The sequence below is a fragment of the Hermetia illucens genome, chromosome 6 (genome assembly GCF_905115235.1).
Source record: "Hermetia illucens chromosome 6, iHerIll2.2.curated.20191125, whole genome shotgun sequence".
Taxonomy (NCBI): Eukaryota; Metazoa; Arthropoda; class Insecta; order Diptera; family Stratiomyidae; genus Hermetia; species Hermetia illucens.
The window spans coordinates 36,113,315-36,129,651 of record NC_051854.1 but is presented as its reverse complement, the minus strand read 5'-3'; the positions used below and the strand labels follow the sequence as shown (position 1 = coordinate 36,129,651).

General features: G+C 41.2%; 2 protein-coding genes across 2 annotated transcripts; one reads left to right on the top strand and one right to left on the bottom strand.

The window, feature by feature from the left end:
• Positions 1–488: 488 nt before the first annotated feature.
• LOC119659339 (protein SYS1 homolog) lies at positions 489–8,718 on the top strand. Its single transcript, XM_038067381.1, has 3 exons — positions 489–659; positions 8,278–8,399; positions 8,456–8,718. Exons 1-3 carry the CDS (start codon positions 489–491, stop codon positions 8,649–8,651), a joined length of 489 nt encoding a protein of 162 aa, XP_037923309.1. The 3' UTR covers positions 8,652–8,718.
• A 3,338-nt stretch (positions 8,719–12,056) lies between these two features.
• Positions 12,057–15,976, bottom strand: LOC119659738 (probable dimethyladenosine transferase). Its single transcript, XM_038067998.1, has 4 exons — positions 15,583–15,976; positions 12,546–13,036; positions 12,264–12,485; positions 12,057–12,206 (listed from the first exon to the last, which is right to left on the bottom strand). Exons 1-4 carry the CDS (start codon positions 15,638–15,640, stop codon positions 12,057–12,059), a joined length of 921 nt encoding a protein of 306 aa, XP_037923926.1. The 5' UTR covers positions 15,641–15,976.
• Between the last annotated feature and the right edge of the window lie 361 nt (positions 15,977–16,337).

Sequence of the window (16,337 nt, the reverse complement as noted above, 5' to 3'; positions counted from 1 at the left end):
ACATTAGATCGGAAGTTATATTAATTGCGGAATTGATAATACACTGAATAATATCTATTTTGAGATAGTACATGGATACGTTCTACAATACTGAGGAGGTCTACAAAACATCGATTCATCTCGAAAGGTAGCATTCTCACAATTGGAAAATCTTTCATAAGCATGAAGCTGTTTTTTTCATTAGGCTAATGCCAGGACAGGCGAAGATGTGGATCTATTTTATTTTTGCGCTTTTTTAACTATTCCTTCCTGAGATATATAACTCAATTAATTCAATGCATTCTGCAAATCAGTATCAAATATCCCACTAGTGTGCAGCCCAAATATCAATGGCAGTAGCGTGCTAGCTAGTCAAGCAGCTGTTTGTGAGGTAGTGCGAGTTGGCAGAATGCAAGTCAACTGGGCCTTAATTGTCAAATTCTGGCAGCAACCGTCATCCAATGACATCCCTGATGGGTTTTTTGTTGAGTTATTTGATATAAACAAACATGAAAGGGGGTACGTTTCGAAGTACTCAGTGGGATCCTTTCCTGCTTACTGCACAAATAATTGCGATGCAGTCATTGCTGTACGTGAGTCTCGGCATTGTTATGTGTTTTATGGAAATGATTGTTGGAGACGGAACGAATCACACTTTAAATCATCTATTTCAATATCATGTGAGTATTTTACATAGTAAGAGACTTTTGTCGCCTGTCCAAGTCCTTGAGAAGAATAACTTGGCTGATAACAAGGATGTCTAAAAGAGTAGGTTGATTGGCAATTCTCTTCTGAAGTGTATCAGGCAATATACAGTGGGACCTACCTGCGAATTATATTGAACTTAAATCCGCTCATACTCTAATTGATGTCGGGCCGGACCAAATGGGGAGTAACTTACCCTGTCTTTTTTTGGCCCATGGGCCCCTCGTTTCGGGCTTAGCGCCCAACCTGCAAAAATATAAGCGAAGATGGCTTTACGGTTTCATACCAGGGCAGAGGCAAATCGTCAGACGCTGACTCACCTCAATCCTTAAACAAAATATTTCAAATTGGTGATATTACATACGTCCCCTACGCATCTCTATCGTGCAATGTAACATTCGTTTGCATTATTCCGAGGCGTCGTTCATTGTATTTTTTATTTGACCAAAATTCAGAACCATAAAGGGCGACAGGGCGTACGTCACTGCGGTATATTTTGGAATTGAGACGTTCGTTGATGCCGGTTCATCATTGTCGGATAGCATTGCTCCTAGATATTTAAATCGCCTAGTTCTCGGTAGGACGCTGCCACTGAGTCATAATCCGTGTAGCATGGGGGTCGGTTGTCAACAATTCCGTTTTATTTCAATTCAGTCTGAGAGCGTGTCGCATGAAACGATCATTCCGCTTTATGGGCACGTTGCTTGAGGTCAGTTTTGCTATGAGACCTTAGGAAAAGATCCGCTGCATTGAACAGTGTGTAGGGTACGTTGGATGTCCCTTGTTACAGTATCTATAACAAGAACAAAGAGGAGTGGCGAGAGGTCGCTTCCTTGATGAACACCAACAGAGACACGAATCGGGTTTAATATATCCGCCACAATTCGAACTTTACTATTCGGTTCACGGTAGAGCGGTTTAACACAACGCCCGAGTTTCTCTAGTTGTAATTGTTACCATAGAACATCAGAACACCAGTTTAGTTTGTATGTGTACTGCCTCAGTAGCTCCGCAGTTCTTGACAAACTCGGCTTGATTCACTGCTATTTAAACAATGTCGCGAATACGGCTGTCAAAAATACTCATGATATGGATAGCAACCGATTCGGAAGGTAATTTGTATATCTGCTGCATTGCTTTTGAATATTGGAACGGCCGTGTCTTCTTGCTAATCAGATTCTGTTCTACCCTGCTTAACGACTCCCAGCTCTTCGCTTTCCAAAGCTAATCTGCAATATCGTCAGTTCTATTGCTTTCCCCGAGTTCATTAGTTTGATTGCTTCCTCGATTTCAGTGCTTGACATAATCTCGTCATCTGTCCGTTGCGATTAGTCGATTGGTAAGCAAAGCGCCGTTCTTGCCATTAACGCCACAGAAGGGTTCGATATCAGATCTCTCTGGCAGTCCTGAGTGCCCAGTTTATCTCGGATAACAGCGATCGCCTTTTTCGCTCCTTTGCACTCTTGTGTATTTGCCAATTGCCCAGGATTTTATCAACGAAATGGCATGAAGGTGAAACGAGTAACAAAAATCAAATATTTGGGAATCACACTAGGTCAAAAACTACTTTGGAAGACACACCTTGAAAATATACACGTACAGATGCAGGCAAGGAGGACGATCTTCAGAATGTCCGGTGGTACCAGCGAGACGAGGAGCTGCCTAACATAGAAAGATTGATATTCTTTCTAGGCGGCATCTCGAATTACTGATACCAAGGAATAACGGGGCAACGTGGTTTCACTTCGGTAAGAAGTTTCAAACACGTTGGAACAACAGGACAAACTGGGAGAGTGTGGTGTTGACCTACGGTTTAAACCAGAACTGATTACGTGCTTACCTACACTGACGGATTCCTTACAGCAGAGGGTGCAGGTGCTGTGTTCAGTCGTCCAAGGAAAACCGACTTCAAACCAATGGGTAAGTATACTAACATACCTAAGCTGGAAATGGGGCAAAACATTGCGGCTATTAACGCACTTAGGTCTTACCAGGTAAATTTCAAACTTGTATGGGAATGCTTTAATAGATTGAACGTGCTCGGTTCGCTCAATAATTTTTAGATACTCTGGGTTCCAGGCTACATTTGGTTAGAAGGCAATGAGGCAGTGAACGAGTTGGCCAGGAAAGGAACAGTGACACCGCTATACGGGCCAGAGACATTCTGTGGGGTCGGAAATTAGTTCATGGTTACTACACTGAAAAAATGAAGAAGAATGGTTGAGAAAACTGTGCCGGGTGAACATACCAGAAATGGAACATCCAAGGGTTTGAACGATTGTTTAGACTACACCAAGAAGAGCCTGTGTATCATCCACACATACTATATGTGGGGAATACTTAATACCAGATGCCAGATTGAAACATTTGGAAGTACAAAACATAATAAATTTCCTTGTGTAGTGCGACGTGCCTTGACGATATTATTATCGACGAAAAACTTATGGTAGAATCGTTTCCTTTTACAAAACGTCTTTGTTCCATGGACAAGTTTCACGGTTGATGAACCGCTTACCAAGCTTAGCGACCCTGAGGGTTGCATAGGACGTTTTGTAGATTGTGGTTTTAGCTTGGTTCCACGATTCTTCGGCATTCGACTATCCGACAATCGCTTAAATGAGAACACTTGCTTTTTTCACACGAAAACAATGCCATTTAGCAGTCAGTGGCGGTAATAAAATGTCAGCGTGTTATGAAGATATAGTTAATCTGCGTTTTACTGTGCTAACTATAAAATGTAGGGAGATGAGCTAATCGTTTGATGAATAATTGACAAGTACAAGGCCGTGAGTATCGGCAAAATTGACTCGTCATCCTCACTGCGTGGTCGAAGTCCGTTTCCAATGCCGACATCACATTGTATGCGTGGATTTATAAAATAGAGAAGTTTATAACTATTTATATCGTGTTCGCGTTTTAGGTGGCAATTTTTGAAACCGCACTATCAAGTTTTTTGCAGAGCATAAATATCAATCCGCCTCTTCCATACCAGTAGTGAGTTTGCAAATAGGTTTTTCTTTGTTTCGCCCTAATTTACTTATATCCTGACGACGTCGATGTGTCAAGAATGCATTTCTGGACAGGGCCGCGTAGATTGAGGTGAACGCTGTAGCATTTTTCCGAGGCTCAACCCGTTTTTTTTATTTTCAACGACCTTAAATGCTTTACTTTATTCATCTCTTTCCTTGATCTTAGTATTTTATTTTTGTTTTCTGAGGATAGTGCAAAGTACAGCTGTTTTCCGCTATATCGTCCCCTGTAGACTGTGTTTCTGAAACTCCCCTTCCTACAACAGCGTAGAATTTGGATTTATGGACATTTTTTAAACTTTCCTCGGGTCTGATGGAATGCTCGGCCTCTAACAACATTACTTGCCGTCCTGCGTCTTATAATACACGCAATGCAGATATTTTCAATGTGCCCTTCGCGAAACTTGAAGCCTAATTCCATTCCCCAAGTCCTAGAAGTTACAATGCACTACAGCTGAGTTCCTCCCTCTTTTACCTGAGCTCAGCTGCTATGTAGAGAGAGAGTCGGTCTTTCTCCAATCCGTTATCAAGTACAGGGGGAGTTAGGACTAACTTACATCCTTATACAAAATAATTTTGTTTATGAATCAATATAATCGGAGGGAATACCCCTTGTTGCCGTTTTTGATCACATTGCTCCGCAGGGCATAGGTAAAGCAGCGTTTAAAGAATTATGCGACGAAACCTTCAGCTATTTTTGTGTATGTTCTTGTTGAAAAAAAAAATAATATTGTTCACTATGCAAAACGTTAGAATCTCAAAAACTTGATTCTTATAAACTTTGTTGTAGCTACTAATGTGTGGCTATTTTCAATGAAGATTTCGAACGTCAGACCTTGTTGGTTTTTTAAAAGCGCTGTACCATTTATAAGGGCCTCTACTTTGGACGTGAATTCGTTTCTCTATCACGATGGTAAGATTTCCCTTGGCCGTATTTAGAATCAGAATGTCTTCGTCGGTTTTCAGGAGTCCTTGCGTTTTTTTATATTTTTTGACGTTTTGAATAACCTCGCACACTTTTACACCAGTTACTTTTTATCTCCAAGGTGGCGAGCGTATAATCGATTTTGCGGACACCCATGACCTTGTACTTATGAATACATGGTTCATCAAACGATTGTCTCACCTTCCCACATTTTATAGTGGGAACAATAAAACGCAAATCGACTATATTCTCATAAGACGCCAACATTTTACCATTGTCACTGATTGCAAAGTCGTTCCCTATGAGACCATCGCACCTCAACATCGGCCGTTGATTGCCGTCCTGCGAATTAAGCCACCGATAAAACAGCGTGAGGAACGCACTGGCCCGCCACGCATTAAATGGTGGGATTTGGTGAGGAGAAAGAAGAAACGGTCTCACTCATACGATTGCCAACCATTACGAATGTAGAAGAATCCTGGAACCAAATGAAAGACACGATCCACAAAGCGGCCTCTGCAACCCTCGGGGTCACCAAGCCGGGTAAGCGGTACATCAACTGAGATACTTGGCTTTGGAATGATGATGTTGAAGTGAAGGTCCGTGAAAAGAAACGCCTCTACCACAAATTTCTCGACGATAAAACGCCTGCTAATTGGCAAATTTATAAGAATGCCAACCGGGAAGCAAAGAAAGCGGTCGCTGTCACCCGAGCGAACTATTTCAAAAATCTTTACGATAAACTGGACACTCGGGATGGCGAGAGAGATCTGTATCGACTTGCTAAAAGCCGTGATGAACGCACACAGGATATCGAACACTTCTGTTGTGTTAATGACAAGAACGGTACTTTGCTTACCAACCGTCGAGCCGCAACGGATAGATGGCGAGAATACTTCGAGCAGATTTCAACTGAAGAATTTGCTCATCCTCCACTTCCACAATCATTGCCGACATTTGGAGCAGTTCCACCAGTCAACGCAACTGAAGTCGAGGAGGCAATAAAACAAATGAAATCGGGGAAGGCAACAGGACCTGACGACATCGCATCTGAGCTCTGGAAAGCAAAGAGCTGGGACCCAACACTGTGGCTCAGTGAATTCTTTAACCGGGTTATTCAGGAAGGAAGAACACCATCTGACTGGCAAGAAAGTACCACTGTTCCAATATGGAAAAAGAAAGGTAGTCCAGCAGAATGTTCAAATTACCGTCCGATCCGGTTACTTTCTCATACCATGAAGATTTTTGAACGTATTCTTGACAACCGTATTCGCGAAATCGTTGAAATAACCGTGAATCAAGCCGGATTTGTCAAGAACTGCGGAACTACTGACGCAATACACGCTGCGCGGTTACTCATGGAGAAACACCGTGAGAAGCATCAACCTCTTTACATTGCCTTTCTGGATCTAGAGAAAGCGTTTGACCGTGTACCACACGAACTCATCTGGTATGCTTTACGACAGCACTTCGTGCCAGAAGAACTTGTGCGCTGGATTCAATTGCTCTACCACGATCCGAAAAGTAAAGTTCGAAGTATGGCGGGTGTATCAAAACCGCTTCGTGTCTCTGTTGGTGTTCATCAAGGAAGTGCCCTCTCACCACTCCTCTTTGTCCTTGTTATGGACACCGTTACACGGGATATCCAACGCCCAGCGCCCTACACACTGCTTTATGCAGATGATGTTTTCCTAGCATCTGATAGCAAAAATGATCTCGAGCAACTTGTTCAAAAATGGAATGATCGCCTCATGCAACACGGTCTCAGATTGAATTTAAACAAAACTGAATTTTTGACGACCGATCCCCATGAAACAGGCACAATGACTGTCAGCGGCAGTGATCTGCCCAGAACTGAGCGATTTAAATACCTCGGGTCAACGCTATCAGCCAATGGAGAGCTGCGTTATGAAATTGCTTCATGCATTAACGCAACCTGGATGAAGTGGCGTTCCACAACTGGTGTCCTTTGTGATCGACGTATCAACGAACGTCTCAAATCTAAAATTTACCGCAATGTCGTCCGTCCAGTCGCTCTCTACGGTTCTGAGTGTTGGCCAACCATAAAAGACAATGAACGGCGTCTTGCGGTAATGGAGACGAAGATGCTACGTTGGACTAGTGGCGTCACACGTTTAGATCACATCCGAAATGAGGATATCCGCGATCGTTATGGGGTTGCACCGATCGTGGAAAAGTTGCGAGAGAGGCGTCATCGATGGTATGGTCACGCAATTCGTGCAAACGAGAATTCACTTGCCAAGATTGGTCTGAACATCGAAGTCGATGGTAAACGACCAAAAGGCAGACCTAAGCAACGGTGGCTTGATACGCTGGATGGGGATTTGAAAGCCTCGAGATTGCACCCAGATCAGGCATTCGATAGAGCCAAATGGCGAAGCCGATCACGATGAGCTGACCCCGCTTGTGAACGGGACAAAGGCTGAAGAAAAAGAAGAAGACTTTTTATCTCCAATTCCCAAAATTGGAAAGCTCCCATTATCACTTTATAGAATTCCCATTTATGGCTATTCGGTAATTGAGTTAGCTAGTCCTACTCCACTTTCTTATGCTCAGGTTTAGGGGAGATTATCGTGCTACATTTTGTGTAATAACCTTTTCAATATTAGCTTTCTACTTAACTGTGATAAGAATAGTTTTGGATGAAAGTTGGGCACTCATTACTTGCAATTTCCACAGATATGAGCTTAGATCAAGATTATGGCATTCTAGATGATGCTGTACGGGAGAGGGAGGGACCACAACAAAATAGATGAAGAGGAGATTTACCTAATTTAATTACTGATTACAAGTTCGATCAAACTATGATTGTTAATTAAGGTTGCTCGACTTATTATTATTATCCTCTGCTAGTATTTTAAATGATGTCTGGACCAAACGTTGGAATAAATATTTTTCTTAAACGATTTTTTCTTTTTTCATGCCCTAAGCTCACATATGCCAGAGTTGCAAATATGTCCTGAATTCAATCAATTTATTAATCTATAATGAAAAAATGACAAAAATTTTAAAAATAGGAGCCTCCGCTTTGGAATAAAATGCCTAAAAACCGCCGTAGTATCTTTCGGACGAGATTTAGACTCTGAAATGGACTTTCATAGACGCATTGGAAATATTCATAATTTGAGAGTGAGAGTGATGTCTCTTTGTGCTACTTAAAATATAATGAAATTTAGGTATTTTTGCTGAGTCAATAAATGACGTTTTCTTGATTACGTGGAAAGTAACAAAAAAATATTTTGTCTGACTGTTATCAGACATTTATTGTATTGTTCTTCAAGGGTATTTTCACGAATGCAACCATTCAAGCATTGGAGCCACTTCGTAGGATAACTTGAGGATTTGATTATTATGGTAGCAGTAAGGAGTCGCTATAATTATACACAAAAAATTGATAAGCCTATAGTTGACAGAAATAAAAATTGTGGGCGGGTACTTCCTATTGCGTAAAGTAGATGTGAGCCCTTAAAAATAACTATCCCAAATAGCATCAATGTTGATAGCGGAATATAAAAAAAAGTTCCATTTAGCCAAAAAGAATGCTGATTAAATTTTACGTTTAGTAATAAGTCATAAGAAATTTTTCACATTAACCATATTTTAAAAATGTTGTTGCAGGAGATCCATGTATCGGATATTGAAGGAAGGCTTGTGATATGTGCATTCATAGTCAACTCATTAATAGGATCATTTGCTCTTTGGTTTATTGTAAAACGAACAAAAATGTGCTTAGATTTTAGGTAATTTTATCATTCACCAGTAGATTATGAAATGATATTACATTTTTATTTTCCAGTTGTACATTCCACTTTCTGCACTTAGTGGTATGTTGGTGGTATAATGCGTCATTTCCTTCGAACTTTTCCTGGTGGTTTCTAAATGCAATATGCGTTGCCCTAATGTGTGTTGGTGGAGAGTTTCTATGCTTAAAAACCGAATTGAAGGAAATACCTGTGGGATATGCAGCATTAAATCAAAAAGCAGATGTCTGATTTTATATTTTGTGCAACTTTATTGCTTTATTTATATTAATGTCGAATAATAATGTCTTTTTCGCAATCGCTGTTTTTATTTTGATAAGTTTAAATATGGAAAATTAACATCATTACTATTTCGGAGTACATTTTTATTAAATGCCAATTTGATGACAAACAACTATGTCGCCAGACATTATTGTGGTGGCTTGTATTAATCCACCACTGGGCAAATGTGCTCTGCATAGTATATTATTATGTAAAAGTATGTTTTTCACTTATAAACATCATATTAATTACTTTGTCAAGCTGGAGAGAGAATAATAGTGATTTGGTCTGGTATATTTAAGAAGTGTATTGGCCTTTTTTGCGGTCCCCTAAAAAAGGTCGGTGGCTGATGGAAAACACATCTGTGTTTGTAGTAATCGTTTTCTTATTCTACATACTTGTCTCTCTCGCCCGAACCGCAACTATAAATTTACCTTGTATGTGTGTGTGTGTGTGTATGGTGGGGGAGAAGCTACAGCTTCTGAGCACTCAGGCCGTGTTGGCCCATTGTAATCGCCTCCCCCGTCTAACGGAATATTCCGGATTCGTTAACGTATCGCAGGATTTCCGTTAGTGGATGTGATGCTACCCGTCTCAATTGGAGGACATCGGCACCAAAGATCTGATGCCTGATGCGTCCATAGGCGGGGCATTCACATAGGAAATGCTCCGTGGATTCCGCTTCCTCATTACAGGAGGGACACGTATCATCTTCGGTAATTCCTATTCTGAACATATGCCCAGCTAGTGAATTATGGCCTGTCAGAATGCCCACAATACACCTGCAAGTCCTCCTGTTTTTCGACAGGATAAACTTTGCGGTACGTATGTTCGGTTCTGGCAGGAAAAGTTTGGTGTGTCGAGCAGCATTTAAGCTCTGCCACCTGTCGTTATGGGAAACTTGTTCCCAGTTTTTGAAAACAGATTTAGCCAATGCTACTGATGCTCCAATTGCTGGCTCCGGTCCCGGCATAGGGGAGATTGACCCCTCTTTCGCTAAAGCGTCCGAGATTTCATTTCCCTCTATGCCACAGTGACCAGGTACCCAGAGTAGTTCCACCGTATTGAATCTAGACATAGAATTAATTTACCTTACTAAACATTAAAATGGCAGAGTTGTAAAAAAAATCAAATTTTTCCTTCTTTTTTCATTAAAAAACCAGAAACGAAGTAAGAAATTATAACAAATAGCCATGGTTCAACCACAACTACTGATGTGTAGAATAATGCGTAAATATTTCAGCCAGTTTCGAGAAAAAATGCGTTTAAAGATTTCGTTTCGGGGATTCTCATATCTAAGGAAGAAAGTCAAAACAAAAAAACAAAACACTGTACTCAAATGATATCTATTTGAAAGGTATTTCAAAATCGAATCGTAAAAAAATAGCTTTCTGTGCGACAGGATTAGATATGGCGACCGACTTGAGTTGGCAAGGAATGCGAAGATCAGATGCAGAGATCCTCAAAGTAGGACAGGTGGCAGCGATACAGTATTTATCGCTTATAAAATATGCAGAAAGAAGAAACAAACGCATATAAATGACGAGATCTGCAGATTGAATGATAACTTTAATAGTAAAAATTTAAGATCCACCTATAAATTAACGCCCAATATTTCGAGTAGCTATTCAATGCCGCAACACCATTTACGCACACCGAAGGAATAGAGGCCGTACAGGTATCTCTCTGCGACCTACACTTGGAGGAAGTCACTTAAAACGCTGAGGAATAACAAAACGTCGGGTGTCGATGAAATACTTGCGGGGCTACTAAAGAAATAGTGTGGGGAGGGCGATCAAGCTTCATGCACTCATGAACACTATTTAATCTGATGCAATCTTGCCAGAAGATTGGCACAAACGTGTCATTTGCAATATTTATAAGAAAGGTGACCAACTCGGCGGCCATAACTATAGAATGATATCGTCGTGTACATTCTACAAGGGTGCAACCAAAAATAATCGAAAGAAGCTTCAATCCCTTCTCCAAAAATATTGTTTGCGAACACCAGGGATGATTTCAATGTCGAAATTCATGATTGATCAGAGATTTCCAGTGAAACCGGTACTGAAGATTTCTCCAGGCTTGATATATAACGATGTCAATTAAATTTTCGTTGACTTCAACAGGCATACGGCAATATCAATAGACCGGTACTGTACACAATAGTAGAAGTTCCAGCAAAAGCGATTAGGTTCATCAGAATGACAATGAGTCTCAATCTAGCCGACAAAACCAAGTAATGAGATAAACAGTGCAAACTCCGGATTAAAGCAAGACGATAGGCTGGCCCAAAATTATTTACCATTATGGAGAACATAATACGAAAGATACTAGTGGATTTGCTATTCTGTAAATCATCCCAGATAGTGGGCCACCCATCCTGGTGAAGTTTGTTGAACCAGCAAAGGTGGTTGGTTTAAATAAAAACAAAGAGATGACATAAACTAGAAGAAAAGCACAAATCAGGCAAAACGTGACACTAAACGATTATAACTTCGAACCAGTCGGCAGTTTCGTGTACTTAGGCACAACCCCCACACAGGAGACAACAACAAAACAGATCATGCTTGGAAACAACTTTTTTCTCGTATTAACACTTCTGAAAAATAAAAATGTACGCAGGAAAAAAAAGTTCACAATATATAAAAACCTTATTCGGTCTGTCCTGTGTTATGGCAGCGTGGTGTAATCAATGAACCAGGCCTCAGGAGAAATCAATGCTTTCGAACGTCGAGGTCTCAGGAGAATACACCATGTAGAGCGTATGGACGACAGAAGAATTTCCAAACGCCTACTCAAAGGCAAAGGGTAAACGTAGTTTGTCTTGGGTGGTTTTCTGTGGTTCTATTTCGATGCTGCACGTGGCATTTTGTGTTATGTCGTTTTGAGAACGGAGAAATAGTCCAGAAAAAATTATAGGACAAACGGTTTCGTCCGGAGTAGAGGCAATTCATCAGACGCTGCCTCACCTTTACCCTGGGAGCAACTTGCAAGTTGCTCTCCATTTGGTCTGGTCCAGTCCAACAACAAGTGGTTGTGGACTTAGGAACCCTCACTTATCCTAAACAATTAATAGTCCAGAGTTGCATATAGAATGCGTTAAAAGCTTCTTCGGAGTTAACAAGGAGATTAGGCAATCTTTGAAAATTATGGTTTTTCCATTTAAGGCCATGGCGGTAACAGAAAGAAACTAATATCGGCAGTTGCTCTCCAAAGTGACTGATACGACTGCCTAATAACGAAGAACAAACAATAGATTTTGCCACAAGCTAAGGCACATTAACGCACAGACGAGGTTTAGATATTGAGAGGAATTAATATTTCCTATACAGAACTAAAAACTAAATCAAAATGAAACGATAAAAATTTGCGTTAGCTAAAATGTATGTCAGCAGAATTGAAAGCATACAATATTTTCATGAAGTCGTCAATATCCATATTCTTTGCTCGCATTTGGTCTGCATTGAGATCCTCCAATATCTTTGTCACTTTTTCCTGCATATTGAGTGGATCGGTGATTTCCTGTTGAAACAAAACAATAATAATTTCTGGACATACTTTCGGAGGAAAACAACTTACAATATTCCGGATAGAGCAATGAAGTTTGTAATTTTTTTCCAGCATATCAAGTACTGACGACTGTTTGAATGCTGCTCCAAGGGTCTTGTTCTTTCTGAGGAAAGCTATCCTGGTCAATCCATCCCACTCGGTGAAATTTACAGGGGGTGGTGGGTTTCGCGGCTCAATTCGAACCACACTCGATTCGACTTTAGGTGGTGGTTTGAAGTTGTTTTTTCCTACCTAGAAGCAACAAACTACGATATATAAACTAAATTTAAATGCTGTTATATTATACGGTACCTTCATGAGCATATCAACTCGCGCCAGCAACTGAGTATTTATACTCAACCTGCAATACAGCTTATCCCCAGGTTTTGCAACCAATCTTTGCGCAAATTCTCTCTGAAACATCAACACGGCACACCTGAATAAGGGTCGATGGAGAAGCAGTTTGAATATAAGGGGAGAGCTGATTTGGTATGGAACATTCGCTACACACACATCGAAGAAGGGGAGTTCCGCTTTGAGCACGTCGCCAACAAGGATCTGTAATTTTGTTTGAAATGGAGTACCCTGTACTCGCTTTTGCAATTCCGCCACGAGTCTAGTATCGATTTCACAAGCGACAACTTTCTTCACTTTTTCTAGTATTTTTACGGTCATGTTACCGGTACCAGGGCCAATTTCCAAAACAACATCTGTGTTTCGTAACGCCGATTTATCGATCATGCTTGTGATAACGAGGGGATTCTTCAGGATATGCTGCCCAAAGTCCTTGTTGAAGACAATACCTGAAAGGTGTTACCCGCGTCAGTTAAATATTGATCCAAGGCTTATTGTAAGCTTATATTACAAATTTTGCTCTGAATAGTAATAAAATAAAATAAACTAACGATGCAATTCTGTGTCACAACGATATGGCTTACGATGACTTCCGACAGGTATGGAATGGCAGGCTATTGCCTATGATGCCAACGTTTGTAATACTTTTATGCTACGCGGACGACATTGTTCTAATCTGTAGGGGCAAATATGAAGATACCATATGTGATAGAATCCAAACTGGATTAAGGGTTACTAGGCCTGGTCCAGGAAGGTGGGACTGCGAATCAACCCAACCAAAACCACCATAGTACCATTCACTAGGAGGCGTAAGCTGGATCACCTGAAAGCCATAACATTACATGATATGGAGTTGAAACGAGAAACAGAGGTCAAATATTTGGGAATCACGCTAGACCAAAAATTACTCTGGAAGACACATGTCGGAAACACTTGTCGAAAAGCCACGAGGGCTCTGATGACTTGCAGATCCATAGCAGGAAAAAAATGGGGTTGCAGCCGGAAGATACTACTTTGGATATATACTGCAATAGTAAGACCAATGATTACCTATGGAGCGGTAATCTGGGCAGAAAGAACCCAACTCAGCATACAAGCCAGGGAATTACATAAGCTCCAAAGGCTGGCTTGCGTGTGTATCAGTGGGGCAATGAGGACATGCCCAACGGCATCCCTGGAGGTCCTTCTGGGATTAACCCCTCTCCATCTGCACATACAGATGCAGGCAAGGAGATCAGTATTCAGGATGGCCGGTAGCATGAGTGAGGCGGGGAGCTGCCTAAATCGAAGGTAGATTAATATCCTTTCTAGGCGGTATCCCGAATTACTGATACCGAGGGACAACATGACAACGAGGTTTCACTTCGATAAGAAGTTTGAAACACGTTGGAGTAACAAGGCAAACTGGGAGATCGTGACTGCGACATACGGCTTAAACCAGCAACTGTTTACGTGGTACACTGACGGATCCCTCACAGCAGAGGGAGCGGGTGCCGGTGTCATTGGTCCAAGGAAAATGTACTTTGAGCCAATGGGCAGGTACACTAGCATATTCCAGGCGGAAATTTACGCCATAGACAAATGTGCCTCCTTTAATCTGCAAAGGAACTACAGGGGGTAGAACATAGCTATTCTCACTGATAGCCAAGCAGCGATCAAGACACTTAGGTCCAACCAGGTGAACTCTAAACTGGTATGGGAATGCCTTGAGAGACTGAATACACTCGGCTCGTCCAACAAGGTCTGGATACTTTGGGTTCCAGGTCATGCTGGGTTGGAAGGCAATGAGGCAGCAGATGAACTAGCCAAGAAGGGAGCAGGGATGCCTTTACACGGGCCAGAACCCTTCTGTGGAATCGGAAACGGTTTCATGGCTATGAATCTAAGAAACGAAGAGAAACGGTTGAGGAAACTATATTGGCCGGGCCTACCAGGGATGGAGCAGTCCAGGGTGCTTATTGGGGGATACGAACCCATGCGTACAAAGGATTGCTTAAACCTCACCAAAAAGAACCTTCGAATCATAGTGGGAATTCTCACTGGTCATTGTCGGCTGAACTATCACTTAGGGAAGCTAGGGATATCTACGGACACTGCCTGCAGGTTCTGTGAGGAGGAGGACGAAACCTCTATGCACTTCCTGGGGCAGTGTCCGGCACTTGTGTAAAGTAGGTCGATACATCTGGGATAACACTTAATATCAGATGCAAAGCTGAAACTTCTGGAATTAGGGAACATACTAAAGTTCCTAACTACTATGATCAACAAGTACACTATAACCAGTAAAAGGGGCACAATAGTTCTTCAAGGACGCGGTGCGATTTGCCCTTAACAGAATAATAATAATAATACCTTTGCAAGTCGTAGAAATGTTGATCTTAGAAGATATAGATTGGACCTCCTTATTTTGCAGCTGTAAATAAAAAGGCGAAAGGAAACGAAAAACAAAACATGCGCGAGGTGTGCGAATCTGGTATGTGATTATAGGAGTAAAAACTGAGCAAGGAAAAGTTGGTGTAAAAGAGAAGTAAAAATGAAAAACGAAGGGTTCGGTTAGATATGGAAGATGATCGGGGGAGGAAAATCATGAGCAGGAGAAGGAAGAGCGAAGCTAGATTTTGATTCCAGCCTCTTTTATAAAACTGGCCGGAGGGATCTATCATCCGCCCTGAGAAAATCAACTAGCGAGTTGTAACGGTTAATCCAAAGAAGGTTTCTTCTATGCCCAGAGAATTGATTGCATTGAAAGTAATATGTTCATTGGTCTCGTCCACACGGTAGCTATCACAGACCGGCGACGGAGCCCCACCGATGTTCGCCAGGTTGGCTTTATAAAACGAACAATTTTGTTTCGGGTCAATACGTCATCCTTATTGAGGATATGTCCTGAAACCAGGGCTTGACGGAGATGTTAGGAAAAAAATCGCAATTAAGTTTGCTTCAACCTTTGTGAAATGTTAGTATGATCCTCTAACATGTAATTTTGAAATAATACCTTGCTTCTGAATATCCTGATGAATACGTGACTTTTTAACACTTTTCTCTTTCGGCATCTTGGATTATTTAAATGTGCCCTTGGTCAAACAGATCAGCTAATAACAAATAACCTCACGAACCATGCTACGGGTTTGACAACTTTAGTTTATTTACGTTGCGAACTGTCACATCGATTTATTATGCTGGAACCGCTGAATTGAATACAGGCGCCGAAAACGTCGTACAGATAATTAACTCTACGCATCAATCTCCTCTGAAATTAATTTAAGTAGTTTATGATTAACTACAGTGTTCCTCCTAACATGACCGTCTGGTTGTGGATAAAATCCGGCTGAATAGGTTGCGGTAGGCGGGTCAATTAATCCGTATGGATGAGGATGATTCCTCGGCGTAAAACCGAGACGGTTGGGGTTCCTTAGTCAGGCCTAGACCGGATATCGGTTGTTGCGCCGTTGATGATGATGAAAATAAAAGAACTATCCAAGTTTCATATTTCTTTTAGTTTCAGTTAACTTGAGTTGAGTTTCATTAGGCGCCTGCAAAGACCACAACCGCAGTGACATGACATATTAAAATATTTCTAGCGAACTCAAATAATTGCAACAGGAAATTTGAAATTGGGATTCTCTGAAATTACAATCGCTTCTACGATGTCAACTTTTTGAGGACCATATAGAGCTGAATTTTCATTCAACATTTTCAATATTTCACTATCAAGAGAATTGTCAAAAGGACAGAAATGACCACGACGAC